Source organism: Tachypleus tridentatus, chromosome 1, assembly GCF_004210375.1.
Source record: "Tachypleus tridentatus isolate NWPU-2018 chromosome 1, ASM421037v1, whole genome shotgun sequence".
NCBI lineage: Eukaryota > Metazoa > Arthropoda > Merostomata > Xiphosura > Limulidae > Tachypleus > Tachypleus tridentatus.
This window is the reverse complement of record NC_134825.1, coordinates 104,213,139-104,238,523: the sequence shown is the minus strand read 5'-3', so window position 1 is coordinate 104,238,523 and position 25,385 is coordinate 104,213,139. Positions and strand designations below refer to the sequence as shown.

The window sequence follows — 25,385 nt, the reverse complement described above, 5'->3', positions numbered from 1 at the left end:
ATTCAAAATTAATCAATATAAATACTAGTTCTTTCAATTGTTGTTTATATTTATAGAATTACATTCTCAGGTATTTAGGTGAATTAAAAAAGTAATCGTAAGCTTACAAATCTAGCACCTGAGATTCGATTTACTACAGTGAACACAGTAGATAACTCAATGTTGTGTTATTCTAAAATAAATACAATTAAAGTAAGTGTGAGATTGTGTAAATTATTCAATTAATAATTACAGCCTGATTTAAATATTTCATGAAGAAATTTAAAAGCAAAATAAACTTCAAAGTTTCCTTAAAGGGGATGTTTTTATTTTGTATATTCATTTTATATGTTCTATATCGAATTTTCTTTTTTCCTTAAAGTGTACGTGTGTGTGTGTGTATATATATATATATATGATAAATTAATTTTAATATTTATAATTCAAATCGAATAATTTTACTGTAAGCTATTTAGGGATTTTTAATAAAATAGTGTTTATAGAATGATTATGTTATAATGAAAGTTGAATATTGGAAAATATTTTTTTATGTTTTTAAAGTGTTGTTTTTTTTAATTTATAATATTTATTTACAAAGTCCCAAGGAACGATACAATATATAATAACAAATAACATGAAATTCAACAGATTTAATAACCCCAGATGGCACTGCTGTGAATTCATGAGTAGTGGATTAGTGAACCAGAGAGAAGAGATGGTACTGTACCTACTTGTACTACGATATATATGAGAATGGTTTATTTGTTATTTATATGTATATAAACATAATTTATACATAGTAATAAACCCTCAACTAAATAACTAGATTTAGCATATTTTCAGTTGCATCATATATGATAAGTAATTAGTATATGTTCCCATCCTTTAGTAATAGTAATTGGCACTAATATAGTATTGCAGGGTGAGAAATTTGTAATCGTTATTATATATTTTATACTTCCTAAGTATAAAGTATTTACAGATACAAGTTTTTGTAATCTAACGATTAGGTTCCTAGGGTTTTAACTTCTGTCCTGGGGACATTCACGTGTGTCAGTGAGTAATGATTCGCTTATACTATTTTAGAATATGGGCCTATTTTTTTCACGTTTCACTGTCCATCACTACTTGAAGTTAAACAACGTTCAGTACGAATGACTTTAGGCTAGTTATAATTTGTACAATGTGGATACAAGAATTGTAACTGAAAAATTAAAATGTTTATAAGCCAATCTTTGCTTTATAAACTAAAGTGTGTAAAAATAACATGTTCGATGTTGTAATGTTAAGTAATAAATGTTGTTATTCAACAATTAGGTGATGTAACCATAAATCAGTGTACATTGTGAGAGGTTATGTTGTTCTACCAGTAACAAGCACTGGAAGAAAACACCAGACGATAAATGTAAATTCGAACTCAGGTAGGTGAGAGCCCTAACGTTAAAAAACAACCTCAGTCAGAGATTTTACCCATTAAAGAATCTTCTAACACTGAGCCAATCATAAATAACTAGTATTTAAAATAGATTTTTAGAAGAAAGATATTTGATGGATTTTTTTTTTCATTAAAAGCTCACGTAGAATACAAGATTAAAGGTTTACCAAATTTGATATTCACAATCATTGTAATGTGTGGTAGTCAGTGTAAGAGACACATTAAAATATAATCTTGATTGTACTACTGGTTGATATTAATACTAGTGTTTATACCATTCTGTTACCCAGTTGTAAGGTGTGTATAGTTTATGTTAGATTTATGTATTATCTTTACCTGTTGTATTGTTTTGTTACCATTTTTTGTCTTACCTCAAGTACTAAATATTTTGAAGTAATTGTTCAGGTGTGTATTTTAGTTATATTTGCATTGTTTGATTGTGTATATAATTTTTTTAAAAGTAAAAGTCATAGTTTCCACGTCAAAAATATTAGTATAAAAATAAACACCAGTTGTCATTATCTTTTTTATTTAAGATCAAACTAAATAAGTTATGTAATAACTTCAGGGATCCACTTCACTTCTAAAGAGGAGTGTCTGTTGACATACAGATATATATACATGTGTGTGAGGGTGCATTGAACATAATACTGCCAACAGTGATATATATACCTGTGTATTGAACTTGATACCACCCACAGCAAAATACATATTTGTGTGTGTGTATATAAACACATATGTATATGTATTAGACATAACACCACCCATAATGATATATATATGTGTGTACTGAACATATTACCACCCATAACAATATATGTGTGTGTGTGTGTATTAGACATACCACCCACAATGATGTATGTATGTGTGTACTGAACATAATACCACCCATAACGATATATATGTGTGTGTGTGTACTGAACATAATACCACCCATAACGATATATGTGTGTGTGTGTGTACTGAACATAATACCACCCATAACGATATATGTGTGTGTGTGTGTGTACTGAACATAATACCACCCATAACGATATATGTGTGTGTGTGTATCCTGAACATAATATCACCCATAACGATATATGTGCGTGTGTGTATCCTGAACATAATACCACCCATAATGATATATATGTGTGTGTGTGTATCCTGAACATAATATCACCCATAACGATATATGTGCGTGTGTGTATCCTGAACATAATACCACCCATAACTATATATGTGCGTGTGTGTATCCTGAACATAATACCACCCATGACGATATATGTGCGTGTGTGTATCCTGAACATAATACCACCCATGACGATATATGTGCGTGTGTGTATCCTGAACATAATACCACCCATGACGATATATGTGCGTGTGTATCCTAAACATAATACCACCCATGACGATATATGTGCGTGTGTGTATCCTAAACATAATACCACCCATGACGATATATGTGCGTGTGTGTATCCTGAACATAATATCACCCATGACGATATATGTGCGTATGTGTATCCTGAACATAATATCACCCATGACGATATATGTGCGTAGGTGTGTACTGAACATAATACCACCCATAATGATGTATATATAATACTGTGTTACCATATCATTACAGAACGTAGATATCAACACTGTGGTTATGTTACTGTATCATTACAGAACGTAGATGTCAACACTGTGGTAATGTTATCATGCCATTACAGAACATAGATATCAACACTAGTTATGTTACCATACCATTACAGAACATAGATTTCAATACTGTGGTAATGTTTCACTGATTCTTGTTGACAACTGAATGAACCAGGGTGAAGATAGTTACCATTCTTTAGAATTACAATATATTTATACCAAGGACATGTCATAAGGGTTCTGCTCCAATGAATATACTGATCCAACTTAGGATCTGAAATACCTGTAATGGTACCCCATGCAGTTTCTCAACTGTACAGAAAGAAGCTAGCATATGGTACTGGTATATGCTAGAAGAAATTAATTTCATAGCACTCCACAAATAAACCTTGATAACCAGTGTTTAACACTATATATTAAGTTCTATTGTCATGCCACAGCACACAAAGCATAGAGAATTCTCAGTAGAGCAGAGAGTTCACATAAAAACTTTATATGATGCTTGTTGGACTCTGACAAATTACTTCAAATTTTTACCAACTCTTGTGTCTTTCTATCCCTACCAAGTGAAAACATGTGAATATCCAATTTTTATCAAATCTTTAACTGTGTTTATTGTACTAGTATTATGTTTCAGTATTTAAACTATACACAGTATAAGTAATTTATTATTGTCAATTTTTGAAATCCATCAAAAGAAATCAATTATGCCGTAATCAGTTTATTTCTCGTTTCAGATGCGAAACATTATGACTGTCCATAAAGTTACGCGCTGTATGTTGACTACAACATGTGAAAGGTATTCAAGTTCAACGTGTTACCAGATTTTATCCAGTCTACGTGAAAAGACCATTGTAGTGAATGGTACTGAGTACCCACGTGATTGTTACACAAATGTTACCGACCGAATCCTGAATTTGATTGGAAAGAACTTGCATCATAAGCAGTATCATCCGTTGAGCTTACTGAAGCAGAGAATTGTGAATTTTATTTATTCAAAGTTTGTGAACACTAGAGGAAATCCAGTTTTTTCAGTTCATGATAACTTGAATCCAGTTGTGACACTAGAACAGAACTTTGATAACCTGCTAGTGCCTCACGACCATCCTAGCAGAAGGTTAAGTGACAGTTATTACATAAATTCTAAGTTTATGTTACGGGCACACACTTCTGCACATCAACACAATTTGATAAAGTGTGGACTTGACAATTTCTTAGTCTTTGGTGACGTATACCGACGAGACGAGATTGACTCCACTCATTACCCTGTCTTCCACCAGATGGAGGCAGTAAGATTATGTGGTGTTTCTGAGGTATGGTGTGATGAAATATATTTTGTCAGAATAGATGCAGTGTACGTACTGTCCAAATTAGAATTTTGACAAGTACAGTGTAGTGTTTCATTAAGGGAGGAAAAGAACACACCAGTGTCCTTAATGTACAGTGTTAACTCCTTAATCTCAAATGGATGCTACCAGCATCTGGCCAGAAATCCTGGTCTACCCCTTGGATGGTGACAGCATCCAGTAACAGTTATATCTCTGGCTGAAAACTAATCCAAACCATGTTGTTACCTACCTTTCATAAATAGACAAGAAATTCATAAGGTATGGTAATAAGAACAAGGACATTGTGAAAGTAATTCCAACAGAATGTGTTACGGGCTTAAAGAGTTAAGATAAAACCATTGAGTACCCTCTACGTGCTATGGTTCCAAGGCTCTTATCAATACACTGAAGTATTGAATAGTATTTATACATATATGGTACAGCTGGGTGGTTTAAATAATTTTCCACTGAGTAACATCACATAAACTAATCAGTTACTCATTATTATGGTTAAGTCAAATAACTGAAGTCAGTGGCTCTGATTACTGTTGTTATTTGGTTAACTAAAACTGGGATTAAAGTTTTTCAATACTAATCAACTGATGAAGTTAGGGTTACTGATTGTACAACTGTTATCAGCATTTCTCTTATTATTTATTAAAGGTAACTTGTTAACTAGTCTGTTATTCAGCCACCCGGCTCAATATATAACGACAGAGGTTCGTTGACATTCATCTTTGTGTTTAGGTTCAAAGACTATTTCAATCCTCAGAGTATGTTTCTCTTTGATATTGTAAGGAATTTCAAAATGCATGTTAAATGAATAATTCAAAATATCAGTGTACATACATAGACTTGCCCATGTGCAAATTAAACTGTCTGCACCGACATCAAGTGGTAGCATATTAGTTTTTTGTTTGTATTGACATATTATAAAATAAGCTATTTTTTCATCCTTGAAAGCAAATTTCCATACTTTATGTGGATTCATTTTTCTATTTATTTGCTAAAACAAGAAAGTTGAAATGGTTTATTGTTTTTTTATTTCCTTACAGTTGGTTGGAAATCAGAAAGAAGCCAAAAAATTTCATGTATTTGAAAGTGGAAATCGTGATCCAACAAAACAAAGGTCCCATACCCTAGAAGCTGTCAAGTTGGTGGAATGTGACATGAAAAACTGCCTTTTAGAGCTCGCACAACAGTTGTTTGGAAAAGGTGAACAATTGTTTTCTGTTGAATAAATAGTTATATTCTGGAGTACACTGAATCTCATAAACTGTAAATATGTTTCATAATCTGATGGGTAACATTACAAGCTGTTTTATCCCACAGTCTCTAAATACATGTAATCTGATGGGTAACGTTACAAACTGTTTTACACTACAATCTGTAAATATATGTTGTAATCTGATGGGTAACATTACAAGCTGTTTTATACAACAATATGGAAATATATGTCGTAATCTGATGGGTAATATTACAAACTGTTTTACACTACAATCTGTAAATATATGCTGTAATCTGATGGGTAACGTTACAAACTGTTTCATACTGCAATCTGTAAATATATGTCGCAATGTGATGGGTAACGTTACAAACTGTTTCATACTACAATCTGTAAATATATGTCGCAATGTGATGGGTAACGTTACAAACTGTTTCATACTACAATCTGTAAATATATGTCGCAATGTGATGGGTAACGTTACAAACTGTTTCATACTAAATCTGTAAATATACGCTGTAATCTTATGGGTAGGCCAAGTGTGTTAAGGCGTGTGACTCATAATCTGAAGGTCACGGGTTTGCACCCCCGTCGTGCCAAACATGCTCGCCCTTTCAGCCTTGGGGGTGTTATAAGTGACGGTCAATCCCACTATTCATTGGTAAGAGAGTAGCCCAACATTAGGCAGTGGGTGGTGATGACTAGCTGCCTTCCCTCTAGTCTTACACTACTAAATTAGGGATGGCTAGTGCAGATATTCCTCGAGTAGCTTTGTGCAAAATTCAAAAACAAACAAACAAACAGTCTTCTGGGTAATATTACAAGCTCTTTTATCCCACAATTTGTAAATATATGTTATAATCTGATGGGTAAAATGTGCAATAAATGCTTTACTTACAGTTTTCCTGATGGTGTATATTACAAGTTTAGAAATCTGTTATAATTCGACCATAAGTGCTGATATAGTTTTATTTATTTTCATAGAGCAGTAGGTGGTTTTGTGGAACTTAAACTTATTTGAAGTCGAGAAAAAATTCTTGAATTCTTAATCAAGCACATTACAAGCACCTGAAGGCCATACCATTTACCGCAAAGACTGTTTTTCACGTGTTTCGGGACTTGTATGTTCTGTTGTAAAGAATTTATAAGTAATATCAACAACATAAACACATTTAACCTTTCAGACAAAAGATTTAGAAATTTTATTAAAAATAATTTATAACAATGCACACAGAAAATACAGTATCAGTAACTTTGATACTGAAGTTATTTAAACTACTGATGAACAAACTAAAAACTAGAAGGAAACAAACTGACTGTATAATGAAGCTTTATAGAAATTTAGTTATTTGTCTGGTTTAAAAGTGTATTTGTCTCTCACATTCAGTAGAGAGACACATATTTCGTGTTTTACTTTCAGATCTCGAGTACCAGTGGACTGACACGTATTTCCTGTTTTACTTTCAGGTCTAGTGTACCAGTGGACTGACACGTATTTCCTGTTTTACTTTCAGGTCTAGTGTACCAGTGGACTGACACGTATTTCCTGTTTTACTTTCAGGTCTCGAGTACCAGTGGACTGACACGTATTTTCCATTTACTCATCCATCTTGGGAACTAGAAATTAAACACAAAAATGAGTGGCTTGAAGTACTGGGGTGTGGAATTATTGAGCAACATATATTAGAAAAAGGTAAGATTTGTGTCAATGTATAGTTTTATAAGTGAGTTTCTATGTTTAGTGCACCCTACATATATTGATCATGACAAGTTTTGAATCTACTTATCAGTCACTTTGTAATCCTTTATTATAAGTCATGTAATCCAGTGTCTCAAACTGATAGTTTATGGTATAGACTGTCTCTGTTCATATCAAGTTTATTACAGTTGTCTTTAAATAAATATATAGTTGTCTCTCTTTCTATTCCTAGTTATTGCACTTCTTCAGTTATTGCAAGTTCCCCCCCCCTCAGTGCGGATTCCTGTACGTGGTGAGGGGACCTCCCAGAGAAGGTTTTGTTCTTTCAGTTTACCTCCTCTAGGATCTAAACACCCACCCACGTGTTTGCTGTGCATGGCGACTCATGAAGGGGAGGAGAGGAGCCTGGTGGTTGAGGTGTCCAACCCTCACACACCACTTTGGCCGTGAATTCCTGTAGATGGGCAGTCTTGGTGTGGTCCCCCAGGGTCAGTTGGCTGGCCCACTAAGACTAGGGTCAACCAAGCACCAGTGTTGGATGTTCTCAATAGGTCTTGTGGACATTGTATCTGATACTGGTGTTTGGTGTTGATGCAGTGCCCTTGTTTGGCACTATAGTGCATGACCTCCAAGGGCTCCATGATGGGTCAGGTTAGTGGGCACCAAAATATTCTTTTTTTATTATGGATCCCCTAAATAAAAATTTAAATAAAATAATGAAAAAACAGCCCATAGGTAAATGGCCATGGCTTGAAGATTCTGAGCAGCAATCTTCAACATCTGTACCACCTGTACCTAATTTTCTTACACTACCTTCTCTTTGAGACAAAGCTTTAAGGCAAATGTCTCTCTTTTTCTTCAGAAAGGACTAGAGGGACTTGCTGGCTTTCCTAAATCAGTCAAAAGCTTTGCTCTGGTGACATATTGGTGGAAACTTCTCCATCTCAACACAGTGAACTCCTCTTGCATTCAAAGGCAGTTGAGGTTATTCCTTATGCTACTTTGAATCCATGACAAGGAGTTATTTTGAGAGGGATTTGGAGAGTATCCCTAAGTTGGAGATCCTCGCTGGTTTCTCTATCCAAGGAGTTTCTTCAGTGGGGCATATCTCAACTTGCAAAAACGGAATCATGATGCTGACCAGTGTCCTAATTTTGACATTTACATCACCACGTCCACCTCCCAACATCAAGGCAGGTTATCTTAATTGCAAGGTATAGCCATATATTCCAAACCCTCTCAGATGTTTCAAATAACAGAAGTGCATCACTCAAAGACATCATGCTGTGGTTCATTGTGGTGGTAAGGATCATGATGTTCTACGAGTGTGAAACAGACCCTCATTGCATCAATTGCAATGGCTCTCGCCCATCTGACTTTCGTTCTTGCCAAAAGTGGGAGGAAGAAAAAGAGGTACAGCATTTGAAAACGATTCAAAATATTGCTCACACTAAGGCTCAAAAGTTACCGTCCACCACTTCACTTGGAACATATGCTGCTGCCCTTCATTCCTCTGCTACAGTGGGAGTGTAGACGATCTCGCTGTGCCTTTCAAAGAATCATTCTCAAACCATATGAAAAATCTTTTGACCTCCATAGTTAAGAAAGTTGATGAATCAACATCAACACCCATCTCTGTCTCTACCATTCATTTCAGCAAACCCCCAAATCCACTTCCTTTGGTTCCGAGTATGGGCATTTCCTCGGGTACATCTTTTCTCTGGACCTGAGATGCAAAATGATCAATCGTTTGCACCATCAGTTGCTGGAATCTTATTCCAATGACAGAGACCTGCCAAATCAACTCAGGGCAGGGTCTATGGAGGTTGATAGACCTCCCTCGAATAAAGAAAAAAAGATGTAGTCGAAAACAGAAGGGCTCTCCACCCAATTCGCCTACACATAAATAAAAATGGCCACTTTGATACAGTGGAACTGTCGAGTTTGATGTTCTAATCTGGATGACATCAAAACACTGATTGATTCTTACCATCCTGTATGTCGTTCTTCACAGGAAACATTTCTGAAACCTGCCAATACAGTCATTTTTTTTTGGTAGTTTTCTTTGAAATGACAGGTTGTGTAATAAATGAGTGCACAGAGGGGTGGCACTGTTGGTCAATCAGCATGTGCCCACCCTATCTTTGCTACCTGACAGAACCATGGAGGCTGTAGACATTTGCGCTTCCTTGGGTCGTACCATCACTGTTTGTTCTCTCTACCTGTCACCTGGAGAGGCATATGATTAACCAGACTTTGATGCTCACATTGAACAGTGGTTGTCCCCTTTTTAATACTGGAGGACTTTTATCTGGGACCGATGCATCAATGAATTGTTTGTTTAACACCCGGGTCACAATAAGCCACGCTTTACTGTCCTGTCATCGTTACAACTCTCAGTCTCTCAGTGATGGAACCATTTTAAACATGTCACAAGGTTTACCCATAACGTTGGACAGTGTCATGGGCGATGGTGACATTGTCCACCTTACAAATGTTTTTAGTTTTTAAAGGCCATTGACCTGTTTAACACTATGTAAGTTTATGTAAATTCGTAAATTAGACCATTTTTTATGATTCCTTCTTGAAGTACAACTAGTTCGATATGAAATTAGAAAATGCTCATAACATCAAATAATTTGAAACCAGGACAACTACAGATGACTAACACTGATGTTTTAACTTACCTATTAGTTATTCTAGGAAGTTATGACCATTCAACTTATGCTACAGAATGTCCTTTAAAACTATTATTATTGTAATTTCTCTCTTACTGCTGTACACTAGATATCAAAATTGGATTTCCTGCTGTTTAAGTTTTAATTCAGAAATTCAACTTTGTTTGGTTTTACTTTGGTTCCTTTTTATGAATTTTAATACTTTTACCTAACTTTTAACTTTTTACTGGGTGTTTGTCACAGATAGCCTAGTTGTTTTGTGCCATAAAACACCAAACCTGCCAACCCTGTCACAAGTAACAGATTATCCTACATAATATATAAATTACTGTGACGACTAGCAGATTATCCTACATAATATATAAATTACTGTGACGACTAGCAGATTATCCTACATAATATATAAATTACTGTGACGACTAGCAGATTACCTTACAGTATACATAATTTACTGTACCAACTGACAGATTACCTTACAGTATACATAATTTACTGTCACAACTAACAGATTACCTTACAGTATACATAATTTACTGTACCAACTAACAGATTACCTTACAGTATACATAATTTACTGTACCAACTAACAGATTACCTTACAGTATACATAATTTACTGTACCAACTAACAGATTACCTTACAGTATACATAATTTACTGTGACGACTAACAGATTACCTTACAGTAAACATAATTTACTGTGACGACTAACAGATTACCTTACAGTAAACATAATTTACTGTGACGACTAACAGATTACCTTACAGTAAACATAATTTACTGTGACGACTAACAGATTACCTTACAGTAAACATAATTTACTGTGACGACTAACAGATTACCTTACAGTAAACATAATTTACTGTGACGACTAACAGATTACCTTACAGTAAACATAATTTACTGTGACGACTAACAGACAGATTACTTTACAGTAAACATAATTTACTGTGACGACTAACAGATTACCTTACAGTAAACATAATTTACTGTGACGACTAACAGATTACCTTACAGTAAACATAATTTACTGTGACGACTAACAGATTACCTTACAGTAAACATAATTTACTGTGACGACTAACAGATTACCTTACAGTAAACATAATTTACTGTGACGACTAACAGATTACCTTACAGTATACATAATTTACTGTGACGACTAACAGATTACCTTACAGTATACATAATTTACTGTGACGACTAACAGATTACCTTACAGTATACATAATTTACTGTGACGACTAACAGATTACCTTACAGTATACATAATTTACTGTGACGACTAACAGATTACCTTACAGTATACATAATTTACTGTGACGACTAACAGATTACCTTACAGTATACATAATTTACTGTGACGACTAACAGATTACCTTACAGTATACATAATTTACTGTGACGACTAACAGATTACCTTACAGTATACATAATTTACTGTGACGACTAACAGATTACCTTACAGTATACATAATTTACTGTGACGACTAACAGATTACCTTACAGTATACATAATTTACTGTGACGACTAACAGATTACCTTACAGTATACATAATTTACTGTGACGACTAACAGATTACCTTACAGTATACATAATTTACTGTGACGACTAACAGATTACCTTACAGTATACATAATTTACTGTGACGACTAACAGATTACCTTACAGTATACATAATTTACTGTGACGACTAACAGATTACCTTACAGTATACATAATTTACTGTGACGACTAACAGATTACCTTAAAGTATACATAATTTACTATGACAACTAACAGGTTGTTTTTGGTATTATTGTTTTATTGAGAGCTGATTTCTGGAAGAATTTTCTTTAAAATTTCATAAAGTATTTATTCTTTAATGGCATGACAGACCAAAATTATTGTTGAAACACTTAAAAATCACATTTATACAAGTTTGTATGTGTTGGTAACCATGGAATTTGTTCCAGCTCTTGGTGTTTACAGATTGTAATATTTGAAGTGATAAAGAGAACGTTTGTTGACACCAGTCCTTCTACATGGCAACAGATTGTGATACTTGAAGTGATAAAGAGAACGTTTGTCTTGCGTTTGTTGACACCAGTCCTTCTACATGGCAACAGATTGTGATACTTGAAGTGATAAAGAGAACGTTTGTCTTGCGTTTGTTGACACCAGTCCTTCTACATGGAAACAGATTGTAATACTTGAAGTGATAAAGAGAACGTTTGTCTTGCGTTTGTTGACACCAGTCCTTCTACATGGAAACAGATTGTAATACTTGAAGTGATAAAGAGAACGTTTGTCTTGTGTTTGTTGACACCAGTCCTTCTACATGGAGCTTTTCTTCCTTTGAAAATGAAGTAACTGACACAGAAAGGTTAACTGAACAGTGATTCTTTTGCTGGACTCAAACTTGAAGTTCCCTGACAAATATGTTTTTTTATACCAGTGAAGGACCTTACATATTTGTGTTGTGCGATGTACCAACCTTATTTATGGTAGATGTGCTCATGTTTAAACAATAAATTCAGTTCATACTGTGTAAGATGTATGTTTTTCTTGAAATGTTACACACGTTTTTTAAAACCTCAGATTATTTCATTGTAGATAAAGATATTTCTGTCAGATTTCTTCAGACTTGTAAAATGTATGCAACAGTTATTCATTACTGTGTTGTGATTTCTTCAGCTGGTGCAGGCCACAAGATTGGATGGGCTGCTGGACTAGGGCTCGAGAGACTGGCCATGAAGCTGTACAACATCCCTGATATACGTCTTTTCTGGAGTACTGACAGTGGATTTCTCCACCAGTTTCATACAGACAACCCACATAAACAAATTTCATTCAAAGTAAGTGCATGATGTGTTAAATAGCTTCCTGTGTTTTGATCATTATTGATATATTATTCCACTAATACTGGTTACCACATAATATAGATTCACGGTGCTTCAATGATAGCTTTGTTTGAGAAAAGTGAAGTTAATGCTTTATTTTAGAATCATGGGTTATGTTTTGAATGAACAACTGAAGGGCATAGTAACGAATCTCGACTGATCGCAAGATAAAAGTACCATTAGTATAAAAGTAACGACTCACCCATCTACCACTTTATAATTTACTCATTGAGCCACTCATTTTAAATACCTTTAAATCTTGGCCAGTGACATGAATCAGTCGCTCTGTTAGGAAATAGAACTTGTGTAGCCAAGCCTGCCTTTTCCCCTACCTGTAAACTGGTGCCATGTCTTCTTGAAGTAAAAATGTATCTCAGAATGGCTGGTATTGGTCTTAACACTTTTAGTAATAAAGCAGAGAACAAGGTTTCAACATTGTTTTCTGGCACTATCTCTTCCTGTTAATCTCAAAACATAAAGAAATCGGACACCTCTGTTCTATCAGTTCCACAAATAACCATGTAACCTTCAATAAGATCACTTCTTCTTCTGTTATCGCAAAAAAAGTTTGATACTTTTTAACTGTCCTTATGAAATAGTCTTTTTATCATCGTAGCAGCTGAACTTTCTAATAAGTGAATATTAGTTTTTAACAGACCAAAACTGTACACAACATTCCAAGTGGAGCCTGAAGAGTTATTTGTGTAGAAAGATAATTATTTCTTCCAATTGTAATGTTTTCATCAGTTAAAAGTGCTACCATTTATTAGATAAGTAAGTTTTTTCAAGAACTCCAGTTATTTAGTACTATATTTAAAGGTAACATCTGTGAAGACAAACAAACTGTCACTAAATCCCTGGTGAAAGTTGTGTTTTTTGTTGCGACAAGCGAACTTCTATTTAAACTCGTGTTCTGTGATAAAGAAATGATTTGCACATACCACACTTATTTTTCTACTTCTCTGAATCATGAACACTCGGTGTGAAATGTGTTCTCGTTGTTTGTTTATTATGTTATTCAGTAGATGGCGCCACATTTTTTAAGCCTAAATCACCACATTCCATTTCAACACAACAGATAGCATAATTGTATTTGTTATATCGTCGCATACGTAGATAAATATATAGACTGTCACATCATAGCTTCATAATAGTACGATTTACTTGAAATCAGTATGTTTATAAGTACTCCTTCAAATAATAATAGGTTTATTATACACATTGGCCACTGCTAAAAAGGCTTGAGTCACATGAATTTTGCCATATTATGAATTCATCCATAAAATTTTGTAAAACAATTCAATATCATTGACTGGCTTGACTAGAGTCCACAATGACCTCAACCAATACTGCTACAGTCCAATTATCTATTGTTTTTTTTCTAAACTCCTACTGGCATGACTTTCTTAGCTAATGATCTTATATTTATATAAGAATTGATGTTATTCACCTGTTCTAGTGTATTATTAAACTGATGAATCATTTCAAATACTGTAAAATAAATGTAGAAAGTCCATTGTGTGAGTAAAATATATCTCAGGCACCAGATATATAATATAGACAATATGAAACTTGTAATGCTACAAGTATGTAATATATTTATATAAATATAAGACCACTGTGTGAGTAAAAGATATCTCAGGGACCAGATATATAACATAGACAGTATGTAACTTGTAATGCTACAAGTGTTTAATATATTTGTATAAATATAAGGACATTGTGTGAGTAAAAGATATCTCAGGGACCAGATATATAACATAGACAGTATGTAACTTGTAATGCTACAAGTATGTAATATATTTATATAAATATAAGACAACTGTGTGAGTAAAAGATATCTCAGGGACCAGATATATGACATAGACAGTATGTAACTTGTAATGCTACAAGTGTTTAATATATTTATATAAACATAAGACCACTGCATGAGTAAAAGATATCTCAGATACCAGATATATAACATAGACAGTATGTAACTTGTAATGCTACAAGTGTTTAATATATTTATATAAATATAAGACCACTGTGTGAGTAAAAGATATCTTAGGCACCAGATATATAACATAGACAATACGAAACTTGTAATGGTACTAGTGTTTAATATATTTATATAAATATAAGGACATTGTGTGAGTGAAAGATATCTCGGGCACCAGATATATAACATAGACAGTATGTAACTTGTAATGCTACAAGTGTTTAATATATTTATATAAATATAAGGACATTGTGTGAGTGAAAGATATCTCAGGCACCAGATATATAACATAGACAGTATGTAACTGGTAATCCTACAAGTGTTTAAAAGTTCTGTTGAATAATAACATAATTCAGGTTTTATTGGTAATTTACTACTTGTAATATTAATTATTTCTAATAATACATCGTCTTCTTTTAGTCATTCAGCCAATATCCGCAGTGCATCAACAATATTTCTTTCTGGATTCCTGAGGTATATTCTTCAAATGATTTTTATGACTTGGTGCGTACTGTTGGGGGTGACATCATAGAGCAAGTGACGTTGGTTGATGTGTTTACTCACCCTAGAACTAAAAGGACAAGTCATTGTTACAAAATAGTGTACAGACACATGGAGAAGACACTGACACAACGGGAAGTGAACAAAATACATAAACTCATCGAAGAAACTTCAAGGAAAAACCTTAATGTGGAGATCCGATAATAAGATCCTTATTTTAAACAAGTTCCAGTTCAGAAGATATACAGGAGTGGTACTGATTTACAATAGTGAGTTTAGCAGATACTTGTAATGTTATTAGTTGACTTGGTGGTTGGGTGACAGGCTGAGATATTTCCTTGTGAGCAGAAAGTTCTATGAACATAAAAGTAGGTTAAACTTCTTATAACTAAAACATTAAATTTAATGGTAAATGTTTCCCACTGTTACTAGGCATCAGCTGAACTGCAATTGTACACAATCCAAACAAACTGATATGTTTACTAAAGGAATCCATCATTGTCTATACACAATCCAACAAACTGATATGTTTACTAAAAGAATCCATCATTGTCTATACACAATCCAACAAACTGATATGTTTACTAAAGGAATCCATCATTGTATATACACAATCCAACAGACTGATATGTTTACTAAAGGAATCCATCTTTGTCTGTACACAATCCAACGGACTGATACGTTTACTAAAGGAATCCATCTTTGTCTGTACACAATCCAACGGACTGATACATTTACTAAAGGAATCCATCTTTGTCTGTACACAATCCAACGGACTGATACGTTTACTAAAGGAATCCATCTTTGTCTGTACACAATCCAACGGACTGATAGGTTTACTAAAGGAATCCATCATTGTCTATACACTATTCAACAGACTGTTACATTTACTAAAGGAATCCAATTGTTGTTTTAAAATCTAAGCTGTAACAAAGACTCCTAGTAGTTCATCAATAAATATGAAAGCTGACACCAGTAAATACTGATGTTCTTGGTCGGTACGTGACTAAAGGGCTAAGCTTTATTAAGTGTGCTTGTTGTGCCCATACAATTTCCTAACGATTATCAATAATTGATGAGAGGTTTGAAACAAACTAAATAATTTTTGATATAGTTGTACATGTGGTATTGAATATCTAAAGAAATCTTTGTTTTATATTCACTCAAAATAAGCATTAATAAAGTTAATTACAATTAGGAAGGGGAAAGGAGGAAGCAGCATGGACCGCAAGGTCCGTGACAGTAGATGGTAACTACTTCAAACTTATGGTTTAATTTTTAAGATAAAAACAATTCTCATGGACCACTGTTTTATTTCTAATTTTGCACAAAGCTACTGAGGCCTAACAGCATCATTTGTCCCTAACTTACCAGTGATGAGACAAGAAAATCATCTTCCACTTATTGTCATGGTGTTCTCTTTAATGAGCAAATAGTGTGATGAACTGACATTATAACATCTACATGGTTCTAAGACGAAGCATTTTTGGTGACAAGGATTCAAACTCATGATCTACAGTTGATCACCCAAACCACCAGGTGTCCAAGACAATATGACTTTTGTTAGGGTGGGTAAAGCAGTGTTGATTAATAAACTTAGCAGAATTTTTTTTGCCTTAAAAGACAGCCAATGATGTGGTCACAGATAAATTTTCTTGTCTTTGTTACCAGAGGGAGCTTATTTCAACTATATAAAACTTTTATCCTAATTTGAAAAATTAACAATTTCTGTTAACATAAAATCACTCCACAGCCTTTACTCTGAAGGTTGAAAACAGTATTAAAAGTTTAATTCATTAACTAGTTAAATATTATACATGCAACTGGAGGAAGTTTTAAAGCAACTAAAATTAGGGTTAAACTGCATACAAAATACAGTTAACTTTTCTATCTGTAACAATAAAACTCTTTAACTGAGGTTTAACAGTTACATAAACTCAGCACCATGAAAAGGATGAACATTCTAAACACCTGAATGATGTTATCACACTGTTATTACGTTTACTTAATTATTATATCAGTTCTTTAGTGTTACATCACTCAGTGTAATTTTATGTTATCACACGGTTATTATGTTTACTTAATTATTATATCAATTCTTTAGTGTTACATCACTCAGTGTAATTTTATGTTATCACACGGTTATTACGTTTACTTAATTATTATATCAGTTCTTTAGTGTCACATCCCTCAGTGTAATTTTATGTTATCACACAGTTATTATGTTTATTTAATTATTATATCAGTTCTTTAGTGTTACATCACTCAGTGTAATTTTATGTTATCACAAGGTTATTAGGTTTATTTATTATATCAGTTCTTTAGTGTCACATCACTCAGTGTAATTTTATGTTATCACACGGTTATTACGTTTACTTAATTATTATATCAGTTCTTTAGTGTTACATCACTCAGTGTAATTTTATGTTGTTCTTAAGTTTATGACTGAAGACATAAAATTAGTTTCTACCTGTGAAAGGTTCACGTGTTTCTAAAGCCATGCTAATGTCCATTTTCATCAAAAGGTTGTTGGTAGTTTAAGGTGTTTACTAATGCTGATTTCAGATGAATACCAAACTGTGAAAACTGTCTTTAGAAAACCTTACCAAATCCACATCGAGATTAGATATTACTTATTGGACCAAGTGTTCAACCAGTTGTGTAGTTAACTGAACAGGGTTTTCATTGTTTATTTTAATTCATACAACCTTTCACACTTTATATCCTGAAAACATAATAGACACCACAACCTGAATATTTAATATAGTTGCTGTCCACCATGTTATCTAAAGACTTATTATAACCACCATCCATTAACAAACTGGAGATTTAATATAGCCACCACCATCTGCTCACCTGCCGTGTGCCCTAATGATTTAATATAACAACAACCTCAATATTGAATGTATCAACCAACCACTAAGAACCCTAAATATTTAATATAACCACCAACAACTATGGAGAGCCTGAAGATTTTTTACAGCCACCACCATCTACTCACCCAATATTTACCCTGAAAATTTGATTGAACCATGACCTGCAACGTATTCCAAAGATGTAATCTAGTCCCCATCATCTATCCACACCCTTATGATTTCATATAGCCATCACTCGTTATTTTTGATGTAGGTAACCAGCCAGAAGATAAATGTAACCTGCAACCGAATGTACACTAAGGATTTGATACTACTACGCCCTCTGTGTTATCTTATCATGTAATATATTCTGTTTTTTACATGTCCGTGGAAAACAGCGCGGCCATTTTAAAATAGCTTCTCCAGCCATATGAAGCATTATCTTAAACTTTGTAACTGAACATTGATCCAGTACTTGTTAAAACATTGTAATCTCGCGGTCAAGTCATGACGATACATAGTTACCAAGGTAAATTACCGAAGTTCACCTGTTATCCACTAGAGTGCAGTAGGTACTAAACTAAACTAACGTGGCAGGGGTTCAGTTTAGAGAGAGAGAAATCAGAAGAGTTCTCTCTCCAACTGGGGTGTTCAGGAACTTTATAGTTCCTCTTCGTCCCCTTACGTGAGAAATGTTTTACAATATCCATGGAGTTTTTACTTTATTTTTAACATTTCAAAAGTATTTGTGAGTGAGAGGAAGGACGGGAGAACTGGACGAAAGCAGCGAAAGTGAAGTGAGCCAGACTTTGGCTCGAGGATGGAGAACCCTAGCGGCTGGCAATTGGTTTTAAAATTTACTGTAATTGATTAGATACCCTTGACTGGGTAAACGGCCCTTTTCAGAATGAGGCTGGGACCTACAGGTCCGATGCCAGAGATTTTGCTGTGGGGGGAAACGGGACTATTACACTAAAACTAAACTAAACTAACGTGGCAGGGGTTCAGTTTAGAGAGAGAGAAATCCGAAGAGTTCTCTCTCCAACTGGGGTGTTCAGGAACTTTGTAGTTCCTCTTCGTCCCCTTTCGTGGATTGTTATTAGGATTAAGTGGTGGGTTTTTTTTATTATTATTATTATTTTAATAAATTAATTATCGTTATTATTCTTGACTTTTTGGGGTGAGGAATGTCTCACTAAATGGTCTTTTGGGTGGAGGCAAAGGTAGCAGTGGAAAGAAGGAAAGGTCGGGACCTGTCTCGAAAAGAAAAGTTGGGTAGATGTGAACATGAATGTAATTCATTCAAGTTCAGATCAAATCAAACGGCCCGATTCTGGGTCTGGCAAAAGGTTGCCTGGGCTGGGATCTAGAAATCAAATGCCTGAAGATTTTGATGTGGGGAAACAGGGTACCGAGAAAACCCACTTTCACACGACAGGCGCCGAAAGTTTTGCCTGTCGTGTGCCCTGTACCTGAAAAAAAAGGAATTCATGTTAATAACATAGTTTTATGTATTTAAACTCTTTGTTGAGTGGATTGTGATTCTTGAAATATGTTGTATGGTGATATGTATTTTGTTGGTGCACTTGATAATTTGTGTAGTGATGCCGTTAGTTTGTTTCTGTTTTCTGCTTTTCGATAATATTTCATAGAAAGTTCTGTTATTCTATCTCTTATAGTTGGTAAATTACTAATTTGGTGTAGATAATTTGTTGGTGTAAAAGATGGTAAACTGAATGCGGATTTTAATATTTTGTTTTGTTGCACTTGGATTTTTTGGAGTGTGTTGTTTGACATGTTGTATGTTACTTGACATCCGTACTCTATTAGTGGACGGATGTAAGCCTTGTATATTTGTATAATGGTGTTCGGTGCGCATTTTGATTGTTTACCAGTTATAGTCTTTAGATATGAAATCCTTTTTCTTATTGATGAGTGTATATTGTTTATGTGTTTTTTCCATGTTAGTTTTGTGTGGAATGAATACGTATTGTGACTATTACACTAAACTAACTAAACTAAGAAGGTAGGTGTGTCATAAGTAAACTTTTATATTATTTATCTAAAGTAAATTCTATACTGAACGGTTCAGTACGAGTGCGTGGTTTTAACACACCCAATCAGAAGCAAATGAAACAGCTTTTATTTAACAAATGACTTACAATACCTTATTACAACATTTAGGTTTAATGAAGATAATTTTCATTTCCAACGTAGCTGTTTTCTAAACTTTATACTAAAAAACAAACAAACAGTCAAGATAAACGTTTTATATATATACAGATTGACAGGAACGTAGTGTTTCACATGTTGTCCTCTTAAATTGTGCCATATTTAAAGAAAGTCTTCTATCATCTTAACAACTCTTGGGTTTTTCTCACAAATTTGTTTCAGTTTTTTGCCGACGTCTCGAACATCAAAGTCGTCTTGTATAAACCTGTAGTGTGTCTGGGGGGCTTCCTAGCAGATGATAGGATAACTCCCTAAGGGGTAGTATCAGCTGCTCAAAACAAAACAGATGTCGACTTTGAAACTCCAGTACTTCAGTTCGACCAAAACAAACACTAACAAAATGACAGCATTGTTTTATCTTGTCGTTAAGTTCTGCTTGTACCTTCACTTGCCTCCTCTGGTCCTTCAACTTTTGTTTTATGTCGTTTAGTCTTTGGTCTATTTCAGAAAGTTCCTGTTTTTTTATCTTCATAAGTTCCTTGTTATCGTTAAGTTGTTTTACGTTATGGTTAAGTTGCCTTTGAGTTGAATTCACGTGATCATTGGCACTGTCACGAGCCTTTTCTGCTCTCTGGACATTTTCTTCTAATGCTGTGAAACTTACAGCCACCAATGCGGATCCTGCAATCCACCCAGCTACAGGAATTGCAAAAAGACCGATACCAACCCCACGTACGATGTTTTGTTCAGTTCGTTTCGCTTGTAGCTCGTTTCTAGCAGTCTCTAATAGTTTATTAGCTTCCCTTTCTTGTTTCCTGCTGTCCTTCACACTCTTTTCGAGGTCAGTTTTCTCCGCCTTTAATCCACTGATGGCATTCCTTAGTTCAGCGACACCTTCCTCTTTTGACCTTTTCTCGTACATCAAGTTTCCTTCCTCCCTAACTAAATCTTCCAACTGTTCATTGAATTGTCGAACTATGTTAGAACTGATGGTGTTTGCTTCTTCGATCTGTTCGTAGACGTCACGAATATCGTGGCGAAGCTGTGGTACGATTTTCATAAACTTACTTTCTCTTGAGATGTCGCAGCTACGAATGGTTGAAACGAACGAGTCCAGCGAAGCCAGAGCACCATTGAAGGAAGGTCCCACACTGTTTTTGAAATATAGATCTAGTGCCATGGTTCTCGGTGAACAACCTTTATAGAAAGAAATGACATTAGTTTTAAATATCCACAGTTACGTCTAGTAGTTGTTGCTAATTTCACGTAAATAAAGACTGGTTTCTGAAGTTGCAAGCTTGATGCTCTTAAGGTTTTGTTATAATCTCTTCACGGTAATTAAAAAGTTGTAAATAATCTAAAATTCCTACGCTAAACAAAAAACAAAAGATTTCAGAAAATGTGCTGAAAATGAGATACGTTTTGAGCCTGGCTTAAAATAATGTTAGACATTTGTCAAAATTTAAATATTTAAACTTACAACGTATTCTGAAATAAATTGAATTCCGCGTGAACATCACGAGTCAACAACGTGAGTATTGAACAGGAATGTTGCGTTGGAATTAAGTAATCGGATTTTAAAATCGAGTTTTAACTCATCAAAATATTTCGTTCGGACTTACGATTGAGAGGTTGAAACACAAGCAAAACAAAAGTTTGTACTTTCCCAAATAGACAATCGCTTCTACCAGATTAGTGAATGGATTAACAATTTGTTTCTTTATCGAGACAGATCCAAAACATCCAGAAAGGGAGGTAGAACTTTTAAATACTCTGACTTTTTACTTACAGAAAACCATGATTCTCTTCTCTGCAACAGCATAATTATCTAACGACATTTCTAAGTTACAACATACGAGCATCTTCCATTTTGGCGACTCAAAGGACGTCGAAATATTGACACATTTCTACATTAATGTGTGATGCCTCTGCTATGGGTAAAGTTGTTAGTACAAGGATAACTCGAAGTAAACCATTTCAGTTAAACTGTTACTGTTAACAGATATTTATGATATGCAAATGTACCTCCCAAAAGGCTAAGTATTGGATCTACGGTGAGGTTAAACCAAGATTTCATCAGTAACCTCAGCAGGGAACGTCTAAAAGTTCTTGTACAATATATATATGGTGAAATAAACGCATCTATTGAAGCTAAATAAGTAAACAACATCATAAGGAAGGACAGCGTTACAAACAGAAAATCCCAACGTCTGATTAATTATATTAAAACCGTAAACTTTTACACCGAAACACAATAAATTTAAACGAAATACGCTGCATTTAAAAAAAAAAAAAAAGATCCTAGGGTACAAGCTACAACGTGGGATTATAAACTGTATCCTAGGTTTTTGAGGTTACTACAGAGGTAAGACCCACATTACGGTGGGGATACACCGTCTATCAGTCTTAACCTCTAATTTGCTAGTCTCACATAAGAAAATTAGGAGAGCGAGCTGTGGCTGTTCAAGGCCACAATGCCCTACATCTATATCACCCTTCATTCTGGGAAGGGAATTGCTCTCCCAAGTTAAAATAAGAATAAGAAAAAAACACGAAGAAATTAAAATAAGGAAACTAAGGCACTACACCATTTGGGGATAAGTGACATGAAACTTACCTCTTGAAGTCAGAACTCCTATACCCAATATGTTATAGATGTGGGACGTTGTGGGTTTGAGCACCCATACCTCGCACTTCTAATTTTCTTATGTGGGACTAGCGAAATGGAGGTTAAGACTGATATACGGTGTATCCCCACCGCAATGTGGGTCCTACTTCCTCAGTCACCTCCAAAACCTAGGATACATTTTATAATCCCCCATTATAACTTGTGCCCTAGGATCTCTTTTACAAAATGCAACGTATTTTGTTTAACTTCAATGTGCTTTGTTTTGACGTAAGAATTTATGGTTATAATATATAAGATTTTGAAGTAATTAAACAGCTTTCCCTAGTCACTGACACCAAACAAATCAGATGGACATGACACACCAACAGAAACCATCACGTTTCTAGACTCATCTGTGAAATGTACTGACGACTTAACTACAGAACTAAAGCACAACCATAGAACAGATGTTTCTGATAATAATATACTTATTGGAACTTGATACACAGGTGAATAGTTCCAACACAGTGGTGCTTTCGTACATTACAGATTTTCTTTGTTAGAGGGGCTTCAGTTATCTTCGAGATTCCTAACCAAAATAAGTTAAACAGTAACCCATGACTTACCAGATGGAGGATTTAGTTAGGTTCACCAGTAATATTTAACGTTCTTAAGAAGAAAGGTTTGTAGTGATGTACAATAATTACAACAACTTACGAGTGATAGCAAAGAAGAATATACAATAATACATTAACTACAATATATGTGATACGTACAGTGCCGACGAGGTCTATCGGATAATGCCAGAACACGTTATGTTAGTGTAATGGTAATAATTTAAAGACTTGCTCCCGAGAAACGTCCCGGGATGAAGTTACAAAACTATCGAATCACGCACATTAAAAGATTAACGAAATGTGCTCTTTGCTGTAACCGTACCAACAAACTCTCTTGAAATTCTGTCTGTGCGATGATCAGGGCGCAATCTGCAGTTTTATTTCAGTTAAATGAAACAAAATTACACAACTCATACCTTTTAGTTCTAATATATCACTGGCAGTCTTCCAGAGCTCGCTCTTCTCATATGTATTTTCCAATAGCCAATAGAAAACTGGACAGCGCGTTTAAATGCCAGAGTATTAAATCGTCGGGAGTCTTTTGCACACGTTACGCTACTGTGTACCTCACACTCTGACGTAAGCCTGACGTAAAAATAATACATCTTTCACTTCCAGTTGTGCAATTCACTCGTTGATTTATGCTTTAAGAGAACACTGATATGTCATTGAACCAATGATAATTAATATTGAAACATTTATACGATAAGTATTGGTACAAGATGAAGTTTACAGCAAAATCACAATACAGTATCTAAATTGTGCAGATAGCCCTCGTGTAGCTTTGCGCGAAATTAAAACAAAACAAACCACTGTCTAACTATTCATTAAAGTAAACACAGCGAAGACACAATGATATTTTCAAAATGAACAAAAAGTTCAACCCCAGATTTACATGAACACAGAGCTTCTCCAGACTGCTACATCTGTAAAATGTTTACACATGATTCTAAACTTACCTGGATAAAACATGTAAATAACATAAAAACTAAAATTTGGCGAATATTAAACTATGTTAGGAGTCTAACTGGTAAAAATTGTGGAACAACACCTGAAAACATCATTAAAATATACAAAACATACATTAGACCTGTAATACACTATGCAGCTCCTGAATGGATCAATATAAGTGTAAAACAAATTCAAACCAAACTCCAAACATTACAGAACACATCAATTACAACAGCATACAGAGTACCCAAAGCATTTCTTCAAAGTTCATGCACAAATACAGAAACAATACCAGATACTCTTCTACATAGTACAATAAAAATTGGCGAAAAAATGAGTTGTTATGCGAACTAGACAGATATTGCATATATGATGAAGAGAGACCTAAACACCTCTCCCCGATAAACTTGTACATTAGAAGAGAGACCTAAACACCTCTCCCCGATAAACTTGTACATTAGAAGAGAGACCTAAACACCTCTTCCTGTTAAACTTGTACATTAGAAGAGAGACCTAAACACCTCTCCCCGTTAAATTTGTACATTAGAAGAGAGACCTAAACACCTCTCCCCGTTAAATTTGTACATTAGAAGAGAGACCTAAACACCTCTCCCCGTTAAATTTGTACATTAGAAGAGAGACCTAAACACCTCTCCCTGTTAAACTTGTACATCAGATCATTAAGATAAAAATCAAGTTAAAAATAATATTTAACATACATACATTATATATATATAATAATAATAATAAAACAAAAAACTAGTGTTAAAATAAAACAGGCACCTAGTTTTAAACTTATTTAAAAAAAATGAAAGAACAATATACATGGACATTGCCATGAAAAGGG

General features: G+C 34.5%; 2 protein-coding genes across 3 annotated transcripts; one reads left to right on the top strand and one right to left on the bottom strand.

Annotated features, from left to right (window-relative positions):
- The first annotated feature begins 627 nt into the window (after positions 1-627).
- PheRS-m (Phenylalanyl-tRNA synthetase, mitochondrial) lies at positions 628-16,964 on the top strand. Of its 2 annotated transcripts, none has more exons than XM_076515972.1 (7): positions 628-697; positions 1,297-1,400; positions 3,778-4,353; positions 5,424-5,583; positions 7,155-7,286; positions 12,648-12,808; positions 15,255-16,964. In XM_076515972.1, exons 3-7 carry the CDS (start codon positions 3,778-3,780, stop codon positions 15,537-15,539), a joined length of 1,314 nt encoding a protein of 437 aa, XP_076372087.1. In that variant the 5' UTR covers positions 628-697; positions 1,297-1,400; the 3' UTR covers positions 15,540-16,964. The 2 variants fall into 2 exon arrangements, with proteins under 2 accessions (XP_076372087.1, XP_076372093.1); XM_076515978.1 differs by lacking the exon at positions 628-697 and adding an exon at positions 812-1,035.
- A 3,353-nt stretch (positions 16,965-20,317) lies between these two features.
- Positions 20,318-23,930, bottom strand: LOC143257393 (uncharacterized). The gene is made up of 2 exons (XM_076515989.1): positions 23,910-23,930; positions 20,318-21,559 (listed from the first exon to the last, which is right to left on the bottom strand). The coding sequence occupies exon 2, from the start codon at positions 21,540-21,542 to the stop codon at positions 20,607-20,609; it is 936 nt and encodes a 311-aa protein (XP_076372104.1). The 5' UTR covers positions 21,543-21,559; positions 23,910-23,930; the 3' UTR covers positions 20,318-20,606.
- Positions 23,931-25,385: the final 1,455 nt, after the last annotated feature.